Source organism: Saccopteryx leptura, chromosome 7 (genome assembly GCF_036850995.1).
Source record: "Saccopteryx leptura isolate mSacLep1 chromosome 7, mSacLep1_pri_phased_curated, whole genome shotgun sequence".
NCBI classification, from domain to species: domain Eukaryota; kingdom Metazoa; phylum Chordata; class Mammalia; order Chiroptera; family Emballonuridae; genus Saccopteryx; species Saccopteryx leptura.
Window position 1 is genome coordinate 52393459 of NC_089509.1, and position 26957 is coordinate 52420415.

Consider the following 26957-nt stretch of genomic DNA (forward strand, 5'->3'; position numbering starts at 1 on the left):
TTAGGCCCTGCCGGTTGGCTCAGCGGTAGAGCGTCGGCCTGGCGTGCGGGGGACCCAGGTTCGATTCCCGGCCAGGGCACATAGGAGAGGCGCCCATTTGCTTCTCCACCCCCCCCCCTTCCTCTCTGTCTCTCTCTTCTCCTCCCGCAGCCGAGGCTCCATTGGAGCAAAGATGGCCCGGGCGCTGGGGATGGCTCCTTGGCCTCTGCCCCAGGCGCTAGAGTGGCTCTGGTCGCAGCAGAGCGACGCCCTGGAGGGGCAGAGCATCGCCCCCTGGTGGGCAGAGCATCGCCCCTGGTGGGCGTGCTGGGTGGATCCCGGTCGGGTCGGGCACATGAGGGAGTCTGTCTGACTGTCTCTCCCCGTTTCCAGCTTCAATAGAAAAAAAAAAAAAGAATAAGAAATTTTGTACTTGATATGGGGGCATTTTACACATGTATATTTTGTCTCTTATAGGGCTGGCCTTTGCTGAACTCTTTCCATAAGGCTTTCCTAAAGCAGAAATCACACATTTGTACACACATATATTCTGCACTAGAATTCCACACTGCTTGGTGAAACTGAGTTTCATAGTTTAGTCCATTACTTACCTATGAATAGAAAGTAAGAAAAGATATTTAGTTAATCATAATGGAGTACCAGCCATTGTAAATATCAGACTCTTACTGTTAGCTTAAATAAATGGAGTGTGGCAGACAGTTCAATACTTTTCATGGGTTAAGAGTTATGGGCTCTTGTTTTCTTTTAATTCTATCTAAAGTATGGCTTCCTTTGCTTATTCTTTTTTTTTTTTTTATTTAGACAATTTTAACGGGGTGACATTGGTCAACTAGAGTACATAGATTTAGAGAAAACATCTTCACATCATTTGGAAATTTGATTATGTTTTATACCCATCACCCAAAGTCAAAACCTTATATTTGTTTCTCTTTATGCTTTTCCCCTTCCCCTCACACCCCACTGTCTCCTCCCTTCCCCTTCCCCTGGTAACCACTGCTAAGAATGCACATTAAACAATGCCATCTCAGCTTCAAGTTTGTTAGACTTTTCAGTTTAAGTTCCCACCATATGCCTACAACCTCTATCTAAAAAGATGGTAATAAAACGATACTCTTAATTGGTCTAGTTCAACCTATAAATTTATTTCCCCTTAAGTTCAGTCACTTGTGACCAGAGAGAGGAATATTTTCACAATAGCAATAGCTTTTTATGCTTACTTCCTTCAAGAAATTTTATAAGGACAGGGTGTGAAGCAATTTTAAAGAGAGAAATATGGAGTATGACTATTGACATATATCTACCTGAAGCTCTCTTTCCATATTAATGATACAAAAGCTAACAATTGTGCTTCTTAATATTTACTTATTTTCCAAATATCTTGCTTAATATTATGCACACAACTAAGACATTAAAAGCTGGTCAAGAATCATTTGTATATACCGAATGTACATACAAGCATATCTATAGCAACACCTCATTTATCAAACTTTACTGAGAGGAGTCAAAATTCTTTGCATAAATACAGTGTATAAACATAGGCTAAAAACACTGATTTGTTCTTACATGTAAAATATTCCTTTAAAATATTAAATGTGCTTTCACATTTGAACTTTTGACATGGAGTTCCTTGAATATATATTAAATAGTTTCTTAATGGCTCATGATTATAGGCTAGTATAAACAAAATCATGAATTTTGGAATTAGACCTGCATTTAAATGCTAAATTTTTTGAGACTAAGAGACATGGACAAGAGTGTGGTGGTTACCAGGGGTGGGGGGAGGGAGAACAGGGGGAGAGTTAGGGGGAGGGGGAGGGGCACAGAGAACTAGATAGAGGGTGGCGAAGGACAATCTGACTTTGGGCGAGGGGTATGCAACATAATTTAATGACAAAATAACCTAGACATGTTTTCTTTGAATATATGTACCCTGATTTATTGATGTCATCCCATTACCATTAATAAAAATTTATTTAAAAAAAAAATAAAAAAAAAATAAATGCTAAATTTTTATTAATCAAAAGTCCTAGTCAAGTTACTTAATATTCTTGAATCTTCAGTCATAAAATTGGTATTTTCCTTTAGGTTAAGTAAGGATAAAATAAAATAATATGGGTGAAAATGCTAGTACAGTGACTGGCACCTAATAAATGGAAGTAAATATAAATTTTTATTTGTGATAAGATTTTTTTGTGATAAGAATTTTATATTTTTGAATGATGGGCCAAACCTAATGTAATAATATATACTGGGAATATATGTATGGTTAGGAAATTTGGACCCAAACTTTCCATTAGCACAAGTACAGTAAAAATGTTTTTGAAGCAGAGAAAACTTCCAAGGGATTCTACTTAACAGTAATTGCAATGTAAATCAATACTGATATGTATCTGCCAAGAAAGCTATATAACCTTTATCTGCATAGACAGAAGATGGAGAAGGCAGCACTTCTCTATTCTACTGTAATTCATGACCACACCCAAAAGACATGTAAGTAAACTGGAAGGTCTACAAATAGAATCAGAATATTGATTAGATATCAATAAATCATAGCATCTATAGACCACTTAAAAATAAAGTATATATTAAAGTAGAAAAGACAGAAGTAAAACATTAATTTTTCCCAAGTATCATATCATAGCCTGAGTTATATATCCTCACATGTAAACACTGGAATCCCCAATGTGTTGCACAAGGTCATAAAGGTTAAACAAAGCATATACAGAAATGCTGCATGACAGTATTAACTCTGTCAGGGCTAATTCTCTCCCCCAACTCATTTATCCCAGAAGATTTCCTAAGTGATGATTTTAATGTTGAATAAAACTACTCTAGGTTGGTGACCACGTAAATGAATTGATAGTGAGCACTGTCTTCTATAGTATGACAAAGAAATGCAAATACTTATCAAATGGTACTGGCTTGCATCTGACTTCCAGATGGCTAAAAAAAGATCGTAAATTATTCATCATTATGTCATAATTAGGTAAAAGCATTTCTGTGGGGAATTTGTAAAATAAGATCTAGTCACTATGCTTTCCGGTGAGTGATCTCAATACAGCACACTAAAGCCTGAAAAATATAGAACGATTAATAGTTAATCTATCCATTAGACTGCCTTTCTGAAAAATCGAAAGCTAAAGTAAGTTTTGGCAAGAATTGTATCAAATTCAACTCAGGCTTGGACTCTAACAAGTTATAGTTGCACTAATATTTTATATTGTTGATGAAAGTGCAAGCCATATATCTTGTATATCAGTTGAAAGTAGCACCAGCATCAGTATAGGGAAAAGAGATGCATTATTATAAAAAAAAATCTTCTTAAAACAATTTTCAAGCATTTGAGAATGAGCCAATATTTGTAATAATTAACATAATTATAATTTTGGTCACATTTACTGAGTAAATACCATGTGTGAGGCACTGGACTAGAGGTTTTTATTACTTCGTGTTCTCACATATCATTGTTGTGATTACCATTTATAAATGGAGGAAACAAAGACTGATGAGTTTCGTGTCTTTTCCATCATTGTATAGCTAGTTGAGTGGTGAAGATATATGCTAATCCAGGTGTGTCTAAATCTAAATTTGGGTACCTTTAAAGTATACCACAAATTGCTTAAAAGCTGTAAATTTTTAGACAAGTGCAAATAATTGATACCTCAGTATGGCTACTTTAGAGACATCCAAAAACTAATGGGTTTAATGGGATAATTTAGCCACCAACTTGCATCTCTGCGTGGCTGACAAATTCATCAGGCAGGATTGTCTGTAAAATGTTGTCAAAGTCAAATATGTTGTACAATTTTGTAAAATTGAAGAGAAGCAAGAATAGTGAGCATTAATTTGGAGTAGAACAGGTGCTGCCTAGCATGATGATCCTCTACATAGATTCAGGGAAATTGCTATTCTATGAATTATGGTGGGAGACCACCTGCAACAGAAGTGAAACATTGGGGTAATGCAGATAATGACTTTTCAAGGGTCTCCTGGGATCTAAGAAGTGACCGCATGAACTTCCCCAAACCAATCAAATGTATCAGCTCAAGATTTCTAATTTAGATTTAATGACAAAAATAAGAAGGGCAGTGGAGAATCCACTTTTACAAGGAAGGCAGAAGCTTCAGCAACAATATCTGGTGCTATATTTTTGGCAGTTTGAGCTGAAGTATTATTTATGCTCATTGGACTGTTTCTGTCAAATGAAACTGGTTGTAATCTTGGCTTTGACCTAGTCCTTCCTCCCCTCATTGTCTTCTATAGATGCCCAAGTTTAGGATTATTGAGAGCTGAGTTTAAATCTATCAATGGTTTCATTTCTCCCAGGCTAATTTGTTACTGTCATTAAGCATAATTTGAAGCATTGGTAGGATATAGAATCTACATAAAAAACTTAAGTTTATTTCAAATCAGAGTGGCAAAATAGAGGTTATACAATAATTGATACAAAGAAGTAAGTGGAAAATGCCTCCCCCCTCCTCAGTATTTTCACCATTAGTGTGAGTATTCTGTCATTTTACCTTAAATGTAGACCTCATTTTCTATAAAGCCATTGGAGCACAAGAGAGAGCACAAATGGATTTGGTTTTACTTTTTCTTTACAGGCAACTTGAAGTTTGGGCATTTTCAGACTTCTAGTTATGCTGATAATGTGGGTTTTGTGTAGTTTTGTTTTGTTTGTTTGTTTTTGTATTGTATTGTGTGTGAAGCATATGTAGGGAGGTTCAAAATTGGGCAGTTCCCATTATTCTTAGCTTCATGCATGTTTTACTTTTTTTAATTTTTAAGTGAGAAGCGAGGAGGCAGAGAGACTGGCTCCTGAATGTATGCCAACCGGGATCCACCTGGCAAGCTCCCTTAGGGAGATGCTCTGCCTGTCTGGGGCCATTGCTCCATTGCTCAGCAACCGAGGTATTTTAGTGCCTGAGCCAAGACCATGGTGCCATCCTCAGTGCCTGGTGTCGACTTGCTCAAATGAGCCAGCTGGAGGGGGTGAGAGAGAGAGAGAGAAAGAGAGAGAAAGAGAGAAGGAGGAGGGGAAAGGGTGGAGAAGCAGATGGCTGCCTCTCTTGTGTGCCTTGAACAGGAATTGAACCCGGGATTTCTACATGGCGGACCAATGCTCTACCACTGAGCAGCCAACCAGCCATGGCCCACTCCATGCACTTCTAATACCAAATAAAATTTTGATGACTGAATGATTTAAATGCAAAACAGAATTTAAATGTAAAAACTCAAATAAAATTCATAAAACTTAAATAAATGACTTCGTATTATTTAAAATGGAAGTCTTAGTTGAATGAAGCAAAATGATGGCTTACATGTGAGGAAATGAGTACAGTGGCACCTTGACACATGAGTTTAATTCGTTCCATGGCCAAGCTCATGACTCAATTTGCTCCTGTGTCAAATCAAATTTCCCCATTTAAATTAATAGGAATGCAATTAATCCATTCTGGCCCCCAAAAACTACACAAATTTTTTTGTTTTATAAGCTTTTAAGGAAGAAAATGTACTTTGAAAATGTACTTTATAAATAACAAATACATACATATATATATATATATACACACACACACACACATATTAAGAGAAAATGTAAAGAAATAAACTGGTTTATGAAGTGTATTTACCTTCCAGGTAAGGCGAAGATGCTGGTGGAGGGGGAGGAGACTGGAGGAGAAGGTTATCATTTTGTGCGCTATCGCTTAACATACTTACTCTATACACTACATTTAATTTCAAAATTTAACTTACACACTATGTATGATATCAACCTTTATTGCTAAACTTAATGGCTATATTTTTACTTTGCTTAATCATCACTGTATGGCTTCCTTCTCCTTCTCCTTCCCCTTGTTCTTTTCTGCTCTTTTCAAAACTTTTTGTCATAAAAACCCCTCCTCCAGCAACATTAGCATAATAATAGCCCTTCCCAAGCAGAAAGGTAATTCTCAATTTCACAGACAGCTGCCCAGTGCCATTTTTAACAATAAAAGTGAGCAAACTCAGAAAATACAAATTTTACAAATTCATTTGCCCAACAATCATCATTTTCTTCACTGACTTTAGGCTTTTTTGCCACACTTTCCTTGCTTTCACTTAGAGGCGATTTCAACAAAAACTTTTCCATGGAAGTTTTTTTTCCTCCCTTTCAGAATCTTCATTTCATCAGGCTTTCTAGTGGAGGGTGGCAGAAGCTCGTGGTTCAAATATCCACTTGTGACTTAAAGCAAAAAATCCCACAAGTGACTGCTTGTCTCTCAAATTGCTTGTGATTTAAAGTGTTCATGTGTCAAGGTACCACTGTAGTCTAATATAAACTTTTCTGGCAATATGAATTGGTCCATCTTTTTCAGAAGGAAATCTGGCACTAGTTCTCCAAAATAAAACACAACACCTTACACTAGCAATTTGAGCTATACAAACTTTTCCAATGAGTACACCTCAAAGCAATTAATGTGCACAATATTCAGAATTGTATTTTTATTTAATCTATTGGGGTGACACTGATTAATAAAATTACATAGGTTTTAAGTGTACAATCCTTTGGTACATCACTTGTATATTGTATTGTGTGTGCAACACCCAAAGTCAAATCTTCTTCCATAACCGTAGATTGGACTCCCTTTACTCTTTACTATCCTCCCTCCCAGAGTTGTATTTTAATGGCTAAGAACAGAAACAGTGACCATGTTTCTCAGGGGCAACTACTAAAAATATATTATGAAGTATATTCTTATAAGGGAATAATATTAATTTTTATGCTTCTGTAACCTTATGGATTTTTAAAAGTATATGTGTATGGAATTATTTAAAGAATAGAATCAGGTATTAACTTTAAAAATGATGTGCTTCTTAACATCTTTACAAATTAATACATAACCTAATAGTTGGTTCTTAACTATGTACATTAACCACAGGTTTTGACAGTGAGGTCTCTGAGATCTCGATTATAGTACTTGCATACCATATAGAGCAGGGGTCCCCAAACTACGGCCCACGGGCCACATGCGGCCTCCTGAGGCCATTTATCCAGCCCCCGTCGCACTTCCAGAAGGGGCACTTCTTTCATTGGTGGTCAGTGAGGGGAGCATAGTTCCCATTGAAATACTGGTCAGTTTGTTGATTTAAATTTACTTGTTCTTTATTTTAAATACTGTATTTGTTCCCATTTTGTTTTTTTACTTTAAAATAAGATATGTGCAGTGTGCATAGGGATTTGTTCATAGTTTTTTTATAGTCCGGCCCTCCAACGGTCTGAGGGACAGTGAACTGGCCCCCTCTGTAAAAAGTTTGGAGACCCCTGATATAGAGAATATGGACTATGAAAGAAGTATCAGTTTAGAGATTTGAAGAGGGAGAGATAATGTTTCATATTTTGGGGGTTTGACATACATCTATAATATTCAAAACTAAAACCTCATATATTAATTGGACATACGAATGTGGAGCTTAGTAAATATAATTAAACTGTATTTGTCTATACACATATATAAGTATTGTGTATATATGTATGTATATGTCATATAGTATATTATATAATTAAATGAATATATAAATAAGTGAAACCAACGGAGCACAAAAGATGTATATTTGAAAAATGTGTGAAATTTTTTATAGGATGATTTTAAGGACACTCACTAAAAAAATCTACATATCATTTAATATTTATAATGAAAAAAGTTTAGAAAGCAAGTCGTTTTATATATCATTGCTAATAAATGTATTAAGCCACATGAGTCAAATAGTAATAAAAATATTACTGTTAAAATACTGAAAGTACTTAAAGAAAAATGGCATATTGTATATTAAGAAACAATGATAAGAATAGTTACTGGCTTCTCATCACAATGAAACAAATACCAGAAGATGGTGTAATAATATCTTTAAAGAAAAAAATGTGAAGCTAGAATTTCACATACAGCAAAAGTATCTTTCAAGAATGAAGACTGAATAATGATATTTTCAGATATAAATTTAGATCTTCAAGAAGAAATAAAGTGAAAGAGAAACAAGAAATATATGGGAAAATATAAAGCATAATTACCAAAAACTGGAAGCAGCCCAGGTAACCATCAAGAGAATAGACAGAAAAATAAAAACTGTGATTTATTTATATAACAAAATTCAATTCAGCAATAGCAATAAACAAACTACTGATACACATAAAAATGACTGAGCTCAAAAGCATTATGCTGAGTGAAAGGAGCCTTAACCCAAAGATCACAGACTACATGCTTTGCTCTTTGTGAAATGCTAGAACACAGAGAGAACATCCAGGAGTGCACTGGGCACTAACTGGGAGGGGTGATGGAATTCTCTGGGGTAGTGGTAATGTTCAGTTTGCTAGAGGTTTGGAGCACACAGGGGTATAGATTTGTAAAATCTTATACGTTTATAAAAAATGATACCCTTAAGGTTTATGCATTTTACTTTGTTTTACCTTTCAAAAAGCCCATAAGCAAATATTGAATTCTAGTTCACTATTGATTCACAACGTATTTATAGGTGAGGTCTACTAATGTTCACGACTTATTTTGAAAGACATCAAAAATAAAAAGAATTAATGAATGGTTTGAGAAATACATACCTATAAATGTGATAAAGTAAATACTATAAAATGACACTTGAAGAGTCTAAGTGTTGTTTGGGTGTTTCCTGTGCAGTTTTGTGTGCTTCTGCATATGTTTGAAACAGTTTATAATACATATTTGAAAAAATCTAGTGCCATAACCAATATATTTGACTTGAATTATCTGGATTCAAATCTGGACATTAGGACTTTTTAACTATGACCATAAGCAAGGCCCCTAACCTCTCCATGGCTCAGATTCCTCAGCTGTGAAATAGGGAACGATGAGAGGACTTACCTCATAGTGTGAGCCGTGAGCACAGAATGAGTTAAGTATACATCATCTAGAAGGTGGCTGTTAGGTAAGATGTGCTCACTGAATACTAACTGTTACTATTTTAAAGCACAGTATTTTTATATTTAACCATCTTTTAAATGAAAATTACTGCTTTATTTTCCAGAATTTATAAAGAGAATACATACACTTAATATAATTTCTTCCTAATAAATCAAAGTAATAAAACTCAATTACAACCAACTACAATACTGTGCCATCGCTAAATAATTTTTAAAAGAGTTCTGGTTTTTACATTTTTCTCCTGCTGTATTTATTTGTCTCTCTTTTATCACCAGACTTTTAGGTGTTTTATTAGAGTTGCTTGCTTCTGTTGGAAAAAAAATATCAAACACACTATAAAAGTTTTAAATCTTAATAAATCTTCTCCCTTTTCCCTAACTCCAAGTCCCATTATTTTCTTGTCCTGAGATATAGCCCAAAGAGTTGATAAATAGGGCAGAGCTTATGTTTATTTAGCTTCCAAGATTCCAGTCACATCAAGAATAAATTGATGATATTTCTTTTTAGTATAAGTATAATCCAAAACATTGCAACTATTACCTGATGATTTAAAGTCCCAAAGGCAGAATTATTTCTAGATGGAAAGACTGAATGACAGGCAACCAGCTGGAGTGACCTAACATCTAGTAGCAAATAGCCAGGCACTTCTGTGATTATGCAATGTCTAGTCTCCAAAACTGGCTCAGATTTCATTTTATTTATTACATAATTAATGTATACGCTTAGATTCTCCCCATATTTGCATCTCCTTACTCTAGTACATTTATCACTTTTTTTATTTCAATTCTTCTTTTTGCCCCTGAGTTTGCTTTGCTCTTTCCTGACTAAAATGACTTTTGGTTTATAGCTCTTGTTTTTATATTCTTTGCAATTATGTTCTGTCTGCAGTTCAGCCAGTTTTGGCTAAGGCTCCTTAACATGTGTGCCTGACCTAGGACTGACTCACCCTTGATTGATGTTCTGAGCTTCTTTGTGCCTTTGGATTTCCTGACTGCTCAACTCTACCCTTCCTTAGTCCCCTTGTCCTAACTCCACTCGGTTACCTTAGCACACATTATTGAAATATACTTTCTTGCAGAAAGAAGTTGTGAACAAATAAGTCTCTCAGAAAACATATGTATTTACATACATACATATATGATCATCAATACTTAATTTAATTCTATATTTTAACATTTTAATGTCAGGTTTATTTTAAAAAGTGAGCTCTAGTTCTCCTCAAAAGATTGTTCTTGCCATTTGATATGTCATGTAGAGCAATATGTTGAACCATGGTGTTTGCTTTTGACATTAATTTATTTGACATTTATGAAACATATACTTCTTAAGTGCTGTGCACTATACCAGGCAGAAGTCCTAAAAATATTAACAAAATATAATCACTGAATTTAGGGACGATGGGAGGACTTATAAACAACTAATAACCAGGTCATCTTGGTCATCTCTAAAATTATTTTAAGAGCAACATTGACTGAAATTAAAATCATCTTCAACAATGGTGGACCTATGGATTCTACAGAGTGTGTCAAATTTTCTAATAATCTGATAATACTTAATGCCTCTCTTCTTGCAGTAGGGAGCAATCTAGGACACTAAGCTTCAGAATGACACAGTCTATATACACAGCAGGATTAGAAGCCCCTACCCCGTGTCAGATAACAAAGTCTCCCTTTCTGCATCTGAATGCAAATTTGTTAAATATTGTGAACAGAAGCAACTCCTAGTGGCAGTTAAAACACCAGGAATGGACACAGACCACTGGGGATAAAATCCCAAAGAGGATCTCCTGACTCACTAACAAATGCCACCCTGACAGTGATAAAGACGGTAGAAAGAAAGGCTACTAGGGACACAAAAGTAAAGCTGATTCTGCCTTAAATATTTGTACTTGAATCTTCCAGGGCAATAAAGGGTTTTGTTCCTTACCAGTGAGTCTGGGAAAGTGATCTATCTCCAGATTCTAAACCACTCAATGTCTCGTTTCTCCAGATGTTCCTCAGACCTCCTCTTTGGAAAATTGGCCTCTAGGGTTTTGAATTACCCCTTGTTACTCCAACAAAGCAAACAAGCTGTAGAGGAGCCAAGATCTTCCTAGAATTGTATTTCTGGTGAACCCAGTATATCAGATCCTTGACCAAAAATTCCTGGCCAGAAGCCACATCAGGGATCAACAAGTGAAAAAAAAGTAACATTTGTCACTTCCCAATGGATTGCATGGAAGTTTTGTCATTCTACCAGATTCTACAACTTGTCTTCAATCCTGAAGCCCTTGATAAAACTGGCTCTTCGAAGATGCAAGACTTGATCTCAATTTCTGTTCAATAAAATCCATAACTGGAACTTAACTTGAGGTCTTGAAGACCATTCACAACCAGCTGACCTCCCTGAGCATATTCGTAATCTGCAGCAAGACTCTTGAATTTCTCTTAACCTTCACTGTTGCCCAGCTTCTGAGTAGTGGAGATAAACTCACAGATTCACAAACCATGCACTAAATCTGTGACCAAATGAAAGAGTTCTGAACCAGTTTTCATACAAGGCAAACTATAATCTTCTAGCACCTAGTCTGGCTCTGGGTTAGCTTGAGATATGTACAAAATCTTCAACAATAGGCCCTGGCTGGTTGGCTCAGTGGTAGAGCATCAGCCTGACGTGCAGAAGTCCCGGGTTCGAATCCCGGCCAGGGCACACAGGAGAAGCACCCATCTGTTTCTCCACCCCTCCCCCTCTCCTTCCTCTCTGTCTCTCTCTTCCCCTCCCGCAGCCAAGGCTCCATTGGAGCAAAGATGGCCCGGGCATTGAGGATGGCTCCTTGGCCTCTGCCCCAGGCGCTAGAGTGGCTCTGGTCGAGACAGAGGCAGAGCATCACCCCCTGGTGGGCGTGCCGGGTGGATCCTGGTTGGGCACATGGGGGAGTCTGTCTGTCTATCCCCGTTTCCAACTTCAGAAAAATACAAAAATAAATAAATAAATAAACAAACAAACAAAATCTTCAACAATATATCAGACTCTGGAAGGCTGACAAAGTGTCATAGTGTCCAATCTGCACTTCACAAACCTGGGGGCATTTCAAAGGACAAAGGTGAGAGACTGATGGCCCCTGGTCCAAACCTTGTCATTGAGTTGTAGGGAAAGAAAATCCTCTCATTGCAGCTGATTTGAATTATTCCAGCCCTTGACTACCTATTAGAAATCCCCTGGTGTTAATATTGAAAATCTAGAAGCAAGCAGCCCAACCCAAACAATTTTAGAATATGTTGGGCTGAGGCCCCTTGAGATGAATGTAATGCAGCCTGTTAGACAGAAATATTCCTTTGGATAATAGCCAAGCTTTATCCTACCACCTTTAAAAAGCAAGTAGAGACACTGTTATATTTTCTTTAATTGTTTTTTCTCGTCTGATACCCTAAGTATGAGAGATGAATCACATGCTGGAATTGCTGAGGCAAATACCTGCTTTAGAACATCACTGCTCCAGAAGATCCACGTTCTTTTCACCTCTTTGGTACATTCTCTACTGTAGCTTGAGAATTTCCTCATTCTCTGGGGGCTTGCTTAACAATGACCTTACCAGATACTACCATTCTGCTACAGAGATCCTGGTGCAGAAGAGCTCTAAAGTTTGAAATCAAAGAAATGCTACTGGGACATCCACCTTTTCCTGTTGTTCTCTCAGAGATAACAATCCTCTTTTTCCTTCCACTCTTTCCTCTGTTTCTAACACACTCAATCTCATATTTAACTGGTGTGATTAGAAGTCATGGGTTCGGGAGATAGTTTGAGTTTACGCTGTTGTTAAGAACTAATGATTAATGGCATTCTCCTTCCTTTTCAAAAACATCCTGAGTTGGAGGATGAATAACATGGCCACCCAATCAGTGCACCAATGCTTGGCCTCTGTGTAGCTTAGTTCCCAGGAAAGAGGAGGGTTCATAGCATGCTATATCAACAATTGCAGCTGTATCTTCTGAGAGACAATAAAGGACAGCCAAGAAAGGGGATGTCAGGAGTCAGTGTTTTTCCGCTCTCCTCCCACTCCCTATTTCTTTTCCTGTCTCAGTTTGATTCCCAGAGACCAGCCTGCCAGTAATGCAGTCAGATTATGAAGACAGATTCTCCACATGTAGGGAGTGACTACTTAGGGAAGTCACAGCCTCCTCACTTTTAATTTTTCTCATCTTAGGGAATGAAACTACAACATCTAAATAATCAAACTCTATGCTTTCTGCGAAGCTGGATTTGACCCTAGGGATGAAAAACAAATGCTAGATAAGCTTTGTCAAAAAGAATTATAAAATGTTTCATTTCACACCGGATGATATATAATCATGTAAACTCCCAATTAATTAACCAAAAGATTTAGGGTAGCTTACAGGGTGTGAGCCATAGTGCAACATAATGTAAATTAGGAAAAATTAAGCATCCCCCCAAAACAAACAAACAAAGTAACAAAAACCAGGACAATGGATCCATAGGATAAGAACGGTATTCCAAATGCCAATTGCACTCTAACATGGAATAGGAAAGAAAAGGTAAAATGACTTCTCACACTTTACAAACTATTTTGAAACAATTATGCTTTCTACCAGCAAGGACAATGCATCAAGCCTACTGTACCAGTGAAAGTTCAGATAATTGTACTACAAAAAGGTAATGCCATAATGACAATGCTGATAAACAAGTAAACTTGAGACTCAAAGGTATTGCGTACACAAGTGAAGGAGACAGCTAATGTGATCAGTAAATGGAATCTATATCATTGAGAATGTAGAAATCACACCGGGTTTAGTGAAGAGACCAATTGAGATCAACATTTTTGGTTTGGGGGGCTACTTGACTATACTTCCTAGGAATACTATGGCTTATATTTCATCTTTCCCACATTCTGTGATGACTCACAACTAAATTCTCTGATGCAGAGTCATCTCCCTTAGAGTTAGCATCTTTTTTTCTCTCTAGGGTTTAGAACTCAAATGATATGAGATCCATTGCCTTTTTCCTTATGAAGAATACAAAATACTATCATTGTTTTTTAAGAAGCAGAAAAACATGATGAGAGGTAAATGAAACATTCTGAAAGATATGGATAAGATGAAAATAATCAACAACTTTAGCAGTATAGCTTTAGAAATATAACTGAGACTCTTCTTAGTGGATATGACCTTTGACTGCCTGGGATATGAAAAAAATGGGCATCTTCACACAGTTTTCAGGTGAGAGTGTCAATAAGGGCATTTTTATCTGATAGACTGTTTGGTAATAGTTTCATTTACTCTTTGGCCCCCAAATTAAACTACCCTATGAATATTCTTGGTGAAATTTGAGAAGTCATGTTTACAGAGAAGTTAGGCTTTTAATTTCAAAGACTGGAAACAATCAAAGTGTCCACACTTAGGAGATAATATCATAAAGATTATTAGGTTGTTATCATGAGACACTATTTAGTAATCATGAAAAATAAGATATGTCTGGTTAATATTTCTGTACTACTTGAATATAATTTACTACATCTGAATTACTGAAATCCAGAAATGGAATGCATGCACATGATGGCCTGGGAATAAAGGACAGCTTGACCAAAATGGCATCCATCTGCCTGGAATTTTGCAGCTGTCTGTTCCCCTTGATTTCAACATACTTGGTTTTCTGCTTTGGGATTATTTTTCTACTTGAACTGCTTACTTCCTGTTTAATTTACATTGTCTGACTCCCAATCTTTAATTCCTTCTGTAACAGTTTATCTCGCCTGCCTTAATTGACTTTTTCTCCTTTGTCTCTGGACCTGCATTCTGCCTGCAGCTGTTTCTGCTCCCAAGTCAGTTCATTTTGGCTTCAACATACCCACTTAACCCACTTAATTCTGGCCCCAGCTTCCTCACCCTGACAATTTCAGCCAACACATTTCTAGAATATCTCATCTTGCAGAAGATAATTATAAATAACTTGCTCAAAAACATAAAGACGCGTGGCCACTTTGTCTTCTTTATATTTCTTAAGAATATTAGTTCAGGCAGTCTCCTGGATTCAAAAACTAAGAAAACAGTTTTGTATACAAAAGAGCATCAGCAAAAGTTCAGAGGAACAGGTCCCATCTTTCCCCAAATAGAAAGATCTCTTTTGAGAACTGAACCCCCCTCAAAATCTGGTAAACTTAGATTCAAGAGATGGTTTATTGAAATCATCAGGAACTGAGGTCTTTGCAAATGTCTTCTTTCCAGGGAGGAGGAGTACAGATCACACACATTGAACATGGTAGAGCTTATACTGTAGAGAAGAAATCGGGATCACAGGGTCATATGACAGAGTCTCAGCACCCAGTCTCAAATTCACATACAAGAATGAACCCAAGGAAAGCTCAGTGGAGGTTGCAATGTCTTGAGAGGGTGCTGGACAAGTGAGTCTCTGCGGGGAATGCAGTCTCACAAGGTGAACTATTATGACTGGTGAGGCAATGAAGACAGGAAGAGGTTCCAGGAACATGAAGAAAAGCTGCCTTGGTTTTAAGTGTGTCCTCTTGAGCTTCTCTATGGCAACCTCATGGTTCACTAGCAGGATCCCTTGTTTCCATTAATATGACAATTTCCAAGCTGTGTCTGTCCAGCCCACAAAAACAAGCATGTTGGGGAAAGGCCAGAATCTTTCCAGAACTAACTGTTCTGTGACCCTAGTTAGTTAGACCCTTGACAAAAAAAAATCTGGCCAGAGACCATATAAGAGCTCAAGAGGGAAGAATGCATTGTTTCCCCTGCTAGATTAATACAAAGAAGAGCCTGTTATGCGTCTTACTTCTATACTCATCAGCAAGCTTGAGACCTTCTGACTTAGGGTTTTAGGTGCCACTGGATCTGTGGATCACAATGTTTTTTTTTAATTCCAGAAAGGCATATTCACTGGAACCCTGAAGCCTCCTCAAGCTGGTTGTTCCCTTTACTCCTGAACACTCTCAAAGAGTTGGTCTGCTTTTCCAGGATCTACTCCCACTTCCTGAAACTACTCTAGCTTCTCAAATGAGGAACCAAACACATAGAAATGAATCCACTTCTTAAATTTGAGAAAAACTACAGAGGAGCCTTAAAACATATTAAGGAAAAACTAGATATGAACCAAAGCCAAAGTTATAGTCTGTAATGAGGCACTGAGACCATGCAGCTTCTGGAAGAACTAGGAGAGTGAGAGGCTGGTAGAGTGGGAGCTTTACTCTAGCATCTGAAGCAGAAAGGAAGAAATATTCCATTTAATACCATATATTCAAACAAGGACTATGCCCCCAATTTAACATCCTCTGATATTTTAGTTTAAAACCAAATGCTTTCACCTATTTCAGGCATTTAGAAACAGAATTTCCCTGGGCAAGGCCATAGCTCCATCAAGCTCTTGTCTCATGTTAATACTGTCAGTTGGGCTGTTGGCTGGCCCCACAGAGCAGGTTATCCTCAGCCAGCAACAGGCCAAGTCCATTCAGTCAGAAATACTATGTATCCGAAAAAAATCAGTTGGCCAGACAAACTGAAGTCCCTGCATACATGAAGGGAAACCAGAATAAGCCTGGCTTATAAATAACAATGTTTGAACAAATACTTGGAAATCATAACCCCAGCCAGGCCAAGAGACATGGACCAGCTGAAAAACATCCCTAGAAGCCATCAGATGGGACTTTATCTTTAGCCTTAAAGGTTCACTCTTTCAGTGCTCTATAGATGAGACCTTGTTTACCAGGGTTTTTCTTTTTTTTTTAGCTCACACCAATTAATAGGAGAGAAGGGGACCAATTTAGGGGAAAATTTGATCTATCTGTACAAGCTAGTGACACAGGAGGGTGGGTGACTGTGCATTGTTGATAGCTCGTCGGGGAGGGGAGGGTTTACACGTCTCTCACAACTGACTCAGGTTGATATTGGATAGTGAAAATATTGAGACCAGGCTCCCAGAAATCAAGAATGTCCTTTTTATTCATATGCCCCGACCATAGTTTCAATAAAGAGTCTATGGTGGCAGAGATAAGATTATGGGTCACTGACGGTACAGATACTGTCATAATGAGATCTAGGGCTGAGGTGTAGTAGGATACTTCTTCCTTAGGAAAGTATTGAGCAAAATACTGTTGTTTTCATTTCCAGTGTGAAGGATTTTAACGAATCCCAGCAGTCAAAAGTCAAGTATTTATGCCTAAACTTTGATTTTCCCTATATTAATTAATAGACCAAAATATATTCAACAATATCCAATATTTTATGATTTTATCCCAAGGAAATATCACATACCTAAAACAAAATTTAAAACTACAAATAGAGAGAGGTAAAGCATACTTTGAGAGCATTCAAAGTTATTTAAATATGAAATGTTAGTTAGATAAAGCACACAATTTTGCAACGATGGAGGCTCACAGGTTAGGATATACTTAAAACTGTACAGGTAGCAAGAGATAATGACCTACATTTAAATTTCACTTCCTCTAGCGCATTCTAGTGAGGACTGTCAAAGCCCCTTTTATTCATATACTGAACTTGACCTAAAATGAGAGCTAGAATAATGAAATGGATAAAAACATTGAACAATTCTTTATGCAAGCAACAGTAACACAGGACATTACCTTCACAAAACCCTTCATGTAATCTCTGTATTTAGTCTTTACCAGGATATGTATGTTTTTGATGTGTGCTTTACAAATAAGAAAAATAAAGTGTAATCAAAAGTTAAATATTTGCTTTATTTTCAGAAAAATGAAAATCAAGTTTTACTATTCTCAATCTCAAAGTCTTCTTCATTGAACTTCAACTCATCATTGATTAGCTAATATATAATTATGTATACTAGCTAATTACTCCTTATAGGCCTTAATTTCTTGACTTGTAGTTTTAATCAGGGCTTCTTATAGGAGGTACGCTATCCAGGACTCTGTTTATTATAGGGACCAGCTTCCGTCTATTTTGCTATAAGCTGTTTTCCTGAACAATAGCCAGGTATAACCACAGAAACCACAGAAAAAAAAAGGCAAACCATTTGCCATTTCAAGAAATTTTTCTAACCAATATCCAAATTTGCCTCCATCATTTCCATTAAAACAGGGAGCCCCTCACTGTGTCATTCCACTTGTATTCACTGTTTGTCCTGCTTTGATGGATATCCTAAACACTGGAGGCAACATATAACCGGAGTCACAATGAATATTATCAGAACGTATGCATTTTACACAGCTAAACGATGAGAGAGAGGAAAAAAAAAAAAAAAGGGACCCAAAACCTGTTGATTCAAACAATACCAAAATGCCTAGTGGTTTAAACTGGGCACACCATTTCTCATTACAGCTATGCTTCTCATTTTGCACTGTCAATTCTTACATGAAGAGTATCAATCTTGAAATCACTAAATTACTTAAAATAAGAGATGAGATTTTTTTTAAGACAAGTATACTCCATCCTGCATAAGGTTTTATTCCTTCTCTTCCATTATTGTGTCATGTGACCTAAAAATCTTTGACATAAAGGGTTTCTAGAAATGTTACACTAACAGGGCATCTTCCTTTCAGAAGCTTACCTGGTGGGATGAGAAAACTGAGACACACACTGCGCAGAGCCAAGAACCACAGCCACTGCTGCTCCTGAAAGTAGCTTTCTTAATTTGTATCCAGAATCTTAATCTCCTGCTGGGGACCTAGGGGTGTGTATGGGGTGGGGCAGGTGGGGGTTGGGTGGCAGAGACTGGCAGCAGATGGCGGCTATCACAGTCCCGGGACTGGGCACCCACAGCAAGAAAAAGACACTTACTTGCTGCTGTGCGAACGGGCTCCACTAGCTTCTGGCCTCCTTGGAGCCCTTTTCTCCTCCTGGGGTTCTCTTTCTGATCTCTCTGGTTTCCCGGGCTCTGATTGCTTAGAAGGTTTTGTCAGGTTGGCATCTGCCCTCACCAGCTGATGCCACCCAGACTACGACGTCTCGGTAATAAATAGCCCCACTGATTTACCAGCTAGAAACCTGTCACTGGGGCGGCCGCCCAGCCAGTGACCCAGAGAACCCCTTCTCGCCAGATGCGCAGTGGAGGCGGGCCGCCGCCTGAAAGCTGTTCTTGTGCCCTTCCCACTTCTCCCTCCCCTTTTTCAACCTTACCACACTTCCTTCCCCACCCCCACCACTCCCTCACCTCCTGGCCCGTATGGGACTCCAGCCCCAGGCGTGGGCGGGGTGATGTTGACCGAAACCAGCGGCAGCATCTGCATCCTTAAGAACCGCAGCAGCTGCTGTGTCTTGTCCACCAGCTGTCTTGGAACGGGAGGGGGCGAGAGGAGCAGGATCTGTGGGAGGTGGAGCGGGGAGAAGACGTGGGCGTGAGGAAATGGAGAGGCGAATTAGAGCAGGGACGCAGTTAAGGTACGGGTGGGAGGGTAAGGGAAAGATGTTGAGAAAGAGGAGGGGAAGAGTAAGAGAGGAAGGCAGCAAACAGGTTACCTCCAGTTGCTTGCTCTCTCCCGTCGCTTAGCTGCCCCACTGGAGCCTGCAGCATTCAGCTCTAGACAAGGTGGTGTGAGTGCGTGTACGTGCGTGTAGGTGTATGTGGGAAAGAATGGGCTAGAGCTGCGACCTCCTCACTCTAGATTTTTTTTTCCGGCTTTCGGGATTTGAAAAAAAAAAGGGTCAGAGGGAAAATTATGCATTTTGATAATTTTTGGAAACTGATGGACAACCAAAAATTTGACGTTGAAGAGAAGAACTGTTGAACCTTCTTTTCCAAAGGGGTTTTGAAAAATTTTGCCACACCATAGAACAGTAGTTTTCAACCGTTTTACAATTGGGGACTGGTGAAAATTGGAGAATTCTTTTGGGGGCCACTAAAGGCAGAATTTGCTTAAACCATTAGGTCCATAATCTTCATGCAACTTCAAGGTGCCTAACTCTAGCAAACCGGCATGAAATTTCTGGCATTCTGGTCCTTGGACCAGCATTTAAAAAACATTGCTATAGAACTTTAATTCTATAATTCCAATATGTTTGAAATGGGTAAAGTTTCCTTTAAAAAAATAAAAAGAAAGATTTCTGCAACACAGCAAGAAAATATAATAAAAATGAGGAAGAGGGAAATCATGTATATTCATATGAGATTTAAACTTTATATTGCAAGTTATAGAACAGAAGAGTAAAGTGGAAGTGAGCTAATACTGGTTATGTGCAAACCAGCTTAGGGAAAACATGTTCCATCTGTAATTGTGAGAAAGGGTCTGTTGAGTATATTTTGTTTGTTTAAATTATACATTTGTTATAAAAATGTTGAAACATATACAATAATGCAAAGAAAGTATAATAAACTCTTATGTACCCAGCCTCAACTATTGTGAACATATAGACAATCTTATTTTATTTATACCCTCCTTTCCACCTTAAGTTAACTTAAAAGGAGTTCAGACATCATATTTTTTATCCAAAAATGCAACAGCATATGTCTCTGGATAGTCCTTTAAAAAATATAACCCAAGACCATTACATAACTAAAATAATTATTCTGTAATATCAAATATGCACTTGATTTCTTTTTAATAGACAATATATGCATTACCAGCTTCTCTTCCCCATATTTGTGGTGACAATACAAGTGAATTTTCTAGTCCATATAACTTTTCCTTGGAGCAATCTGACTTATACATCCCTCTCACTCAGTCAAATTCTGTGCATCTTTAACATTTAAACATAATATAAACTTAACTTAATAATATTAAATATTTGATAGCTGAAAAAAGATATCTGACATCAATAAAGAGAAGCAGAGCAGACCCCCTTACCTGTGGTTTCTAATTCTGTGGTTTTACTTACTTTTGGTCAAATACAATCTGAAAATATTACATGAAAAATTCCAGAAAAAAGACAATTTTTTAGTTTTAAATTGCATGCCATTCTGAGTAGTGTGAGGAAATCTCGAGAGTCCCTCTCTGTCTCACAAGATGTGAATCCTCTCTTTGCCCAGTGTATCCATACTGTATAGGCTTCTCCACTGTTAATTGCTTAGTAGCCATCTTGCTTAGCAGAACAATTGTCATGGTATTGCAAGACTTGCATTCCCCTAACACTATCTTACTTAATAATGGCTCCAAAGCACAAGAGTAGTTATGCTGGCAATTTGTATACTCCAAAGACAAACCATATACTTGTGAGTGAAAAGGTGAAAATTCTCTACTTAATAGGGAACAAATATCATATGCTGAGGTCGCTAATATTTATAGTAAGAACAAATTTTCTACCCATGAAATTGTAAAGAAGAAAAAAAAATGTGTGCTAGCTTTGCTGTTGAACCTCAAACTGCATAGATTGTGGTCACAGTGTGTAATACGTGCTTAGTTAAAATGAGAAAGGCATTAAATTCATGAGTGGAGGACATGAATAGGAACTTGTTCTGATTGAGGGCAATGTGTAATGCCAAAAATACTGAGTTTATCTGAAGACTTGAGCAAGGGATACCCTGGAACAAGTGATACCAAACCATTTACTGAAAGTAATGTATGGTTACACAGATTCAGGAATAATTTTTGTATTTTATCGTCTCACATCATTGCAAGAAAAGTGAGTACACTACAATAAAATATCTTGAGTGGGTAGAGAGACTACATTCACATAACTTTATTACAGTATATTATTATAATTGTTCAATTGTATTACTTATTTTTGTTAATCTATTACTATGCCTAATGTAAAAATTAAAAATTTACATATGTTTGCTTGTATAAGAAAAATATGGTATATACAGGGTTCAATAATATCTGTGGTTTAAAGTCATCTACTGGGGGTCTTGGAATGTATAACCATAGATAAGGGAAGATTACTGTACAGCTCTGTATAATGTGTAATGAACAGGTGTAAAGCCAGTAGACACCATCGTGGCCATTCACATGCAGGTTCACGTTAGGTTCCCGACAGGCGGTAATGAAACAATGGAGCCAAGAACTGGTGAACCATCATCTTTAATCCTAGCTTGCACTCAGCGGGCAAGTAAAAACACACACTGGGCTCCAAAACCCATTCATTCAGTGTTCACAAAGCTACTGACTTTTCCGAGATTCCTAGAATCAAAGGTTTCTAGCTCAACAGACTTATTCACCTCTGTTCCCCATCTCCTTCCTTCTCCCTGCACAAACTCTGCACAAACTGGCTTCTCACTCAGCACTCCACCATCTTGATTGCTTTTCCCCTCCTCTTCCACGTGGCCTTTCTCTGCTCTCCTCTCTAGCCCTAATCTCAGAAACCGACAGAGAGCAAGCTATCTGTTTGCCCCCATTTTATAGTGTAGAAATAAAAACCTTTAATCCAATATACAAATAAGGAAGTCTCTGATACAAAGTCACTTATCTGAGGCATAATGGGATTGCGTCACCCCACATCAAAAAGAGTGGGAAAGGCTGAGTCCTAAAACCAAGCCCCAGGCTACAAGGATCCTCCTGCCTGCCCACAGCCTGCCCCCAACACACATTAATATCACCTGGGCAATGGGCTTCCACGTAGGTAGCTCCATCTTTAACAAAGTGAGCATAATATATTTTATCTGCCCAACAACAGGCAACTAATCTCAAGACATTTTTCAGAGCAATAATATTAATAGAAACAAGAGGCAAATAGAAGTAAAACCAATGATACTGGATGTATCTTCTGAGTTGGACATCATTTTTGTTTTTGTGCCAGCGCAAGTTATTTTGCCACCACTGTTTGGTAATGTTGCTAGGTTGGATCTGATTAATTTTAGCAATTATTGTGCTCCTAATAATGAGCTGATGAAATTCTTTTGATTTGCTCAGTAGTGGGTGAGATGGGCGGGATGTGGTGTGTGGTGGGAGGGGTCAGATGCAATTTGTTTTCCACCCTTCTGCCTTAAAACCTTTATAATCCCTTGTTCTATGCTGTTTTCTAAGTCTGTGTTCAGAAGGTGGAAGATAGACCTACATGTTCTACCTTGTCAAAAGAAACCTGTTCTATCACATTAGAATTGAACTAAATAAGCTCTTGGGGGGATTAGTTTTCTTGCAGTCTGCTTAAGTGAGGGCTGTTCATTCTAATGTTAAAGATTCAGTGTCAGGAGTGTGGGTGGGCCTGGTGTTTTTTTCCACTCCACATCACTATATTTACTGTTGATAAAACCTTGTGTTAAAAATGACAAATAAACAATTATCCCAAAATACAAACAATTCAAGACGAAGATATGACCTCTATTTATATCACCCTTTCCTTCTTTCACTAGAGCAATATTTCATGGATATTTTTATTAAGGATTTATTTTCTGATTAACAATCTTCTCTTTCATTTGAATTCTTACTATGACCATTAAAAAATTTCTCATCCTTTTGAATGCTAATAACGATTTGGATGAAGCATCCCAGAACCTAGGTTTTGCTTTCCTCCCTAATGGATGACCTTTTTCTTCACTTAACCTCACCTATTAACTTCCACACTTACTCTTTGATTCTTGTCATAGCTAGCAAGTGAGTGCTTATGCTAAATATCAGTTGCTTATTTGTTTATATTCTGGCTGTTTCCATTTGAATATATGGTACATGGCACCAGGAACTTTTTTACCCCCTACTTATGGGGAAGTGTTTGGACCAGAGATTGTAACACAGTAGGTACCCAGTAAATTTGTTAAAGGAATGAATACCAAGCTGTGCACAATCCATTATGTGCTTCCCAGAAGATATGCTGATTCACTATAAGAACAGACCATTAAGCACAGGTAATATGAAGAACCTGAGAATTAGTTGTTGATCTACCTTCATTCTGCTTAATGTCTGGTACTTACACACTTGTGTGTGTCTGTAGTGAATAGGTTGAAAATTTCCTTTGAATGTGGTTGTTTTTTTACTTTTAGTTTTTGTATTCTATTTTACTGTTATCTCAATTGTTTAGGTAATAAAAGAAAGGATAAAGCTATAGTCACAATATCTGGAAACAAGCCTTTTATAATTCAGTATGCTCTGGGGTTTGCTGGAATTTTCATAATTAGTACATTTTATTATTATTTATACCACAAAAGTTTCTATTAAGTCTATTGACCTCATGCTGACACATAAATTATTTTCAGTAAATAAAAATGTATGTACTAATTTTCGGAATCTCTTTTGTTTTACTCTTAGAGCCTTTATTTTCCTCAAAATCAGCAGGAAACCTTACATGAAGAGGAAATAAAGCCCTGATTTCCAGCAAGTGTGAAAGTAAGGCAGGGGTGATGGAAAAGTATCCTGGGGATACTTGTATTAGTCTAAGTTTATTATTCATCTACTTTATTAATTTCTAAGCTCTGTCTAGAAAATGATAAACTTAAAACCACTAAATTTGAGTAAGTTTACTTATATTTGAACTTTTAGGCTTAGGCATAAATAGGTAGTAATGACGATAGTAAGCCCTCCAATTGCCAAAGCATTCAGTTGCTTTCAGACGTGACTCATCTTCACAAATGGTGAGGGAACTGCCATCTGCATGTGGCTTTCCAAATTTCCCAGCACCATTTATTGAAGAGGATTTTTTTTCTCCATTGTATGTTTTTAGCTTTTTTGTCAAAAATTATAACATGTTAGACCTTGAGACTATCATGCTAAGTGAAATAAGTAAGACAACAAGTTAAGAGCCATGTGATTTTGAAACCAGGAAAATGACTCTCAGATCCAGCTCACTCTTGCCATGAAAACCAATTACATCACACAGGTGCTGATGCAAAGGAAAGAGGTTTATTCAAGTGCCGGCCACCTGAAAAGATGGGGAGACTCCTGTCCTCAAAAATCCAACTTCCTCTTCTGCTGCAGACAGGGGGTTTTATATGGAGGGAGAAGGAGGGGGAATGAACAAAAATAAAACAAAGAAATAAAAAAAGGGGGGTTGAGATTTTTTTGCTGAAGGGTGGAAGGGGAGACTAGTGCAAGCCAGCTCGGAGTGTCCAGATAACAGAGTGAAGGCCACATGTCTTCTAGAGCCTGCATATCTGAGAGTTAGAATGTGTTCCCATCCTTGGCTGTTACAGAAATTGAAGCTATCAGGTAACTTAAAAATTAAGATTTCTGTTTTATGTGCCAAGTGTCCACAGATTCCCACAATCAGGTTGTCTTTTTGGTGTTAAGGGAGAATCAGAATTACAAGCCTCAGCTTAGTGAGAGTGAGGAGAAGCAGTTATTCTTGTCCCAATGTTCACCTTTGATGTGCTTTAGTCAGAGGGAAACATGCCTTTTCACTGTAATGAGAGCTTGGCCAGAGGTGAAAGCACAGGACTGATTATATACTTTAATTTCTTGCAGAATACCTAACTTTCATTATTAAACCAGCAATACTGAATTGTGGTTATAAGAGCAACAAACTGGATTTAGCATTTTACAGGAATCCTTTTATAAACTTAATTCATTTTTGTTTACCTCTATTTTATGACTACTCAGACTAATATTGGTAAATCAGTAATATAACATATTTATTCCTGACTACAACTCCTACTGACAATTCTGGCTTCATTTCTATGGAGCTAATAGTGTTTACCAAATCTTCTAGGGAAGTGGAAAAATTAGGCCTGTTGTACAGCATAATCTTGTGAGTTAAATGTAGGCTTATTTTCCAAAGGCACATTGTGAGACAGAAATGCATTTACATATATGTGTGTGTGTGTGTGTGTAAATATATATTATATAATATATATTTAGTTATATAATATATAATATATATTTACATATATATTATTATATACATTACAATTATATATAATATTGATATATATACAATTATATAATATAATATATATTTACACACACACACATATATATGTACTGATTATAAAAGTAAAAAGATTTAGGCAAATAAAAACAAGAAAAATTAGAATAGGAGAGTTAGTCCCAGTGAAAAATCTTTTCAGGTATGGACCAGGATCTCTGTGGTATTCATGAGAATAAATGTGTGAACTAGTCTCCACTCCCTGTGTCCTCCTGCTCTTAATAGAATCTTATGTTCTGGTTGGAATGGATGGAGAGGCTTATTGTTGTTGTTTTTTTTGTTTTTTTGTTTTTTTTACTGGAAGAAAAGCAAGCAGTGGCAATATGATGCATCCTTCTTACTTAAAGTTTGAATGTCTTTGGTGATTTGGTGATGTCATCAGGTGCTTAGGTAACCTCTGTATGGATTATATAACATTAGTCACTGAGATTGTTCAAGTTTATGTCATGTTTTTTAGCTGCAGTTTGCAATTGCAAACCTCAGGAGTAAAAAAGAATATTAATTTTCAATAATTTCATGTCAAAGAATGAAAGAAAAATGAAACAGTAGTTTAGAGACTTGCAATCAAAATATACAAGAGAACCAGAAAAATCAGGATCCAGTCAAGAATCTGACATTCATAACTGTGCTATAGATTTTTCTGAAACATAATTTCCCCTTAAAATTACCCTCATTTATATCAAATATAGTCAAATTAGGACTACCTACTGCATTAAGTCCAGTTTCAATTTTGCCTGATTATTTGCATAAATACAACAAAAATGGCATTTAATCATATAGGCTTTTTCAAATCTTCTTTGCTGGAATTTCATAAGGAATCTTTAGTTTGAACCCTAATTAGCTTTTCTGGGTGAAGAAGCTCCCTCCCATTGTCATCAGGCTTTGCCTGAAGCCCCTATATGTCCTCAAGTCCTTGAGGTCCCTAAAGATGTCTTAGATTCCTTCTTTGCCAACTTCCAGGAAAGTAACCTTCATCCCTTACCTAGAAAGATCTCTTTGAAGCACATGAACAAGCAAGAGACCAGGCTATTTTCATTCACTTCAGAAGTCAATCTCAATTCCTCAAGGCTTTCTGGTGCTTTCCAGAGCCCAGGCATTTTCTTTTCAGAGGTAACATTCTAGTCAAAGCCTTGGTTAATAAAACCACAATTGAAAACTGGTTTTATGTGTCCTATTATAAAAAGTACAGATTCTTATTGGATTTATGCAAACAAATATATTACCATAAAATAATACTTATTAAGAGTTGCCAAATTCTGAAGGGATCGTGTAGGGAGAAAAATATAAATGCCCCAATATTGCTTATAAAGGTATA

At 37.2% G+C, this 26957-nt stretch overlaps 1 protein-coding gene and 1 non-coding gene across 2 annotated transcripts in view; one reads left to right on the forward strand and one right to left on the reverse strand.

The window, feature by feature from the left end:
• The window catches only part of SCN7A (sodium voltage-gated channel alpha subunit 7), a 97121-nt gene extending 77932 nt beyond the window's left edge, over nucleotides 1–19189 (reverse strand). The window contains exon 1 of the mRNA XM_066346662.1: nucleotides 19071–19189. Coding sequence (XP_066202759.1) covers nucleotides 19071–19146 — 76 coding nt within the window. The 5' untranslated portion in view covers nucleotides 19147–19189. The remainder of the gene's footprint in view (nucleotides 1–19070) is intronic.
• On the forward strand, nucleotides 11546–11621 carry TRNAV-GAC (transfer RNA valine (anticodon GAC)). Its single transcript has one exon. It is a non-coding gene; the product is annotated as a tRNA-Val (tRNA).
• Nucleotides 19190–26957: the final 7768 nt, after the last annotated feature.